Below are 2,281 nucleotides of genomic sequence, written 5' to 3'. Positions count from 1 at the left end.
TGTTATGCCCAGATTTCAGGATCCCCAAGAACCCACATCAGGGAGCCAGTCCGATGCAAAAGCATAAGAGTCTTTATTCGAGCTAGCTCGGCTCCCCCACCTTGTCAACGCAGCGACAGGAAGCAGAGAGCAAAAGTATGCTGTTTTAACTCAACACATAAGCATTTCTTTCATGTTGCTACTATAATGTCATTACAACATTTCATATAGTGGATATAGCATAATTTAGCTATTTTTCTTATTAGAAGAAAATACCAGTAGTTCTTGGGGAGTACCATCTATGCTGGGCATGATATAAAGTAAGTTGCTCTCTTCCCCTCTCTGTATCTGCTCATCACCTGTAGCATGTGTCATTACACATGATCACATCTGGTTTCTAATTATGATTCATACTGTCTTATTTTGGTCTCTGTTCTATGTTAATGTGTATGTGTCCCTTCCCAAATGATGATAAATCCTTGGAGTGTGGAGCCTTTGACACATATGTCTTCTGTACTGGGGCCTGATGCTGTGAAAATGCTGGGCCCCCCAGCCAGTGCTCAGTACATGCTTCTAAGTAGAATTGGTCTGAACTGTGACACAGTCAGACCCTCTCCTCCAGGAGCTGATAGCCTTTTAAAACATAATAATCTGGATCTATAGATAGTCTCTAGTTCTTTCCTCAAAAGAAATAATGGTAAGTATTCATAGCCCATACTTTGTATTCAAGTATTCTTCATTGCAACCTTTTTTTATATTCCTGAAAGGTAGATAATTTAAATTGTTCTTTTTTTTTTTTTTTTACAAGAAAAGGTGCAGCTAGTTCTTGCCTTTTTTAAAACAGGAAGAATTTGAGGTAGCAGCTAAAACTTAGCATTTGATAATCCTGAATTTTCAGGCTGCATTATAGTCCCGGGCTTTTACACTTGATAAAGTTTCCTGCTTACTGTTCTTATACTTTGGGTACAATTTGAGATCTGTTTCTGAGAAACCATCTGATTTCATACTCACATCTCTACAGTTGGTTTACTTTTGTTTTGTTAAGAGAAAAACAAAACAAAACAACAAAAAACCCCAAAAATCCCACCAAAAAAAACTTTTTCAGGGGATTAAATCATTTGGATTGGACAGAATCATTGATATTTGGATCCTTCTTCAGCCAGAGGAAGAACGGAAGAAACGTGAGTACCCTCCTGGCCATGGTGCAGTGGATAGAAGCACTGCAGTGACAAGGGATGGGAGAAGGACGGGCATATTCTGAGCCAGAGTTTTTAAATTCTGGAGAAGGGTGGAACTAGTGTTGCTCTTTTCCCATCAAGACTGGGATCCCTTAGGCCTCCTGTTTTCAGAGGTACTGATAACTTTTTCCATATCCTTCTCTCAGGAGTCCTAAATTTATTTCTATTGTTGGTCCCTTAGGCTGTCTTCCCTCATCAACTTTTCTGTCTGCCTGGGCAACCTTACCATTGAAACTTCTGCATGTGCCCCAAATGATCATTGCTAACATTTCTATGGCACTTTTCTTTTCATTACTGTGCTATTTCAAATCCCTGTGAAGTAGGTAAGGATCTCAAGGGTAGGGCTTTTGGCCCTCAGTTTAGAGATGGAGAGGCTAAAGCACAGGTCATTTCACTGACTTGCCCAGGAACACACATTAGGTTAGTGATGTAGTCAGGACTAGAACCTGGATCTCCCAGCCTTAAGACCATTCACTTATGCTATTGGTTAGGAATGTGTAGCTGCTGCCATTATATGTCAGTGCAGCCTGTATCACATTAACCTGTGTCTGTATTCTCCTTAGGAAACCTCCTTATTAAAGACAGGTTTATTAGAAGATGGGTGCACAAAGAAGGCTTTAGTGGCTTCAAGAGGTATGTGACCGCAGCCGAGGATAAGGAGCTTGAAGCAAAGATTGCTGTTGTTGAAAAGTATAACATCAGGATTCCAGAACTGGTGGAAAGGATAGGAAAATGCCACATAGAAGACTTGGACTTTGCAGGTAAGGAAAAGACTTAGTTCTTCACTTCCCACCAGTAGGAGGAACAGATGCTACTCTCAGGTGTCTCAGGTCTTCCGATGCTTCTTGCCTGTGTGAGTATCATGTGTGACCAAGGGCTGCTTTGTTGTGTTCCTGGCATTGCCTGAGAGAAGGAAACAGAGCTTCCATTCTTTTTTCTTTTTTTTTAAAAATAATTAAATCTTTATTGTTCAGATTATTATAGTTGTTTCTCTTTTCTTTTTTCCCCCCATAGCTCCCCTCCACCTGGTTCCCACCCCACCCCCTCCCCCCACCCCCCCCCCC

General features: G+C 41.1%; 1 protein-coding gene across 4 annotated transcripts in view; it reads left to right on the top strand.

Moving 5' to 3' along the window:
- FBXO18 (F-box protein, helicase, 18) overlaps positions 1–2,281 on the top strand; it is a 54,198-nt gene that overhangs the window by 39,658 nt on the left and 12,259 nt on the right. For all 4 annotated transcript variants that reach the window (XM_005869502.2, XM_014542292.1, XM_005869501.2 and 1 more), the window contains 2 exons: positions 1,085–1,160; positions 1,781–1,978. In XM_005869502.2, the coding sequence (XP_005869564.1) occupies positions 1,085–1,160; positions 1,781–1,978 (274 nt within the window). The remainder of the gene's footprint in view (positions 1–1,084; positions 1,161–1,780; positions 1,979–2,281) is intronic.

Source organism: Myotis brandtii, unplaced genomic scaffold (assembly GCF_000412655.1).
Source record: "Myotis brandtii unplaced genomic scaffold, ASM41265v1 scaffold297, whole genome shotgun sequence".
In the NCBI taxonomy this organism is placed as follows: Eukaryota; Metazoa; Chordata; class Mammalia; order Chiroptera; family Vespertilionidae; genus Myotis; species Myotis brandtii.
This window is presented reverse-complemented; position numbering and strand designations above follow the sequence as displayed.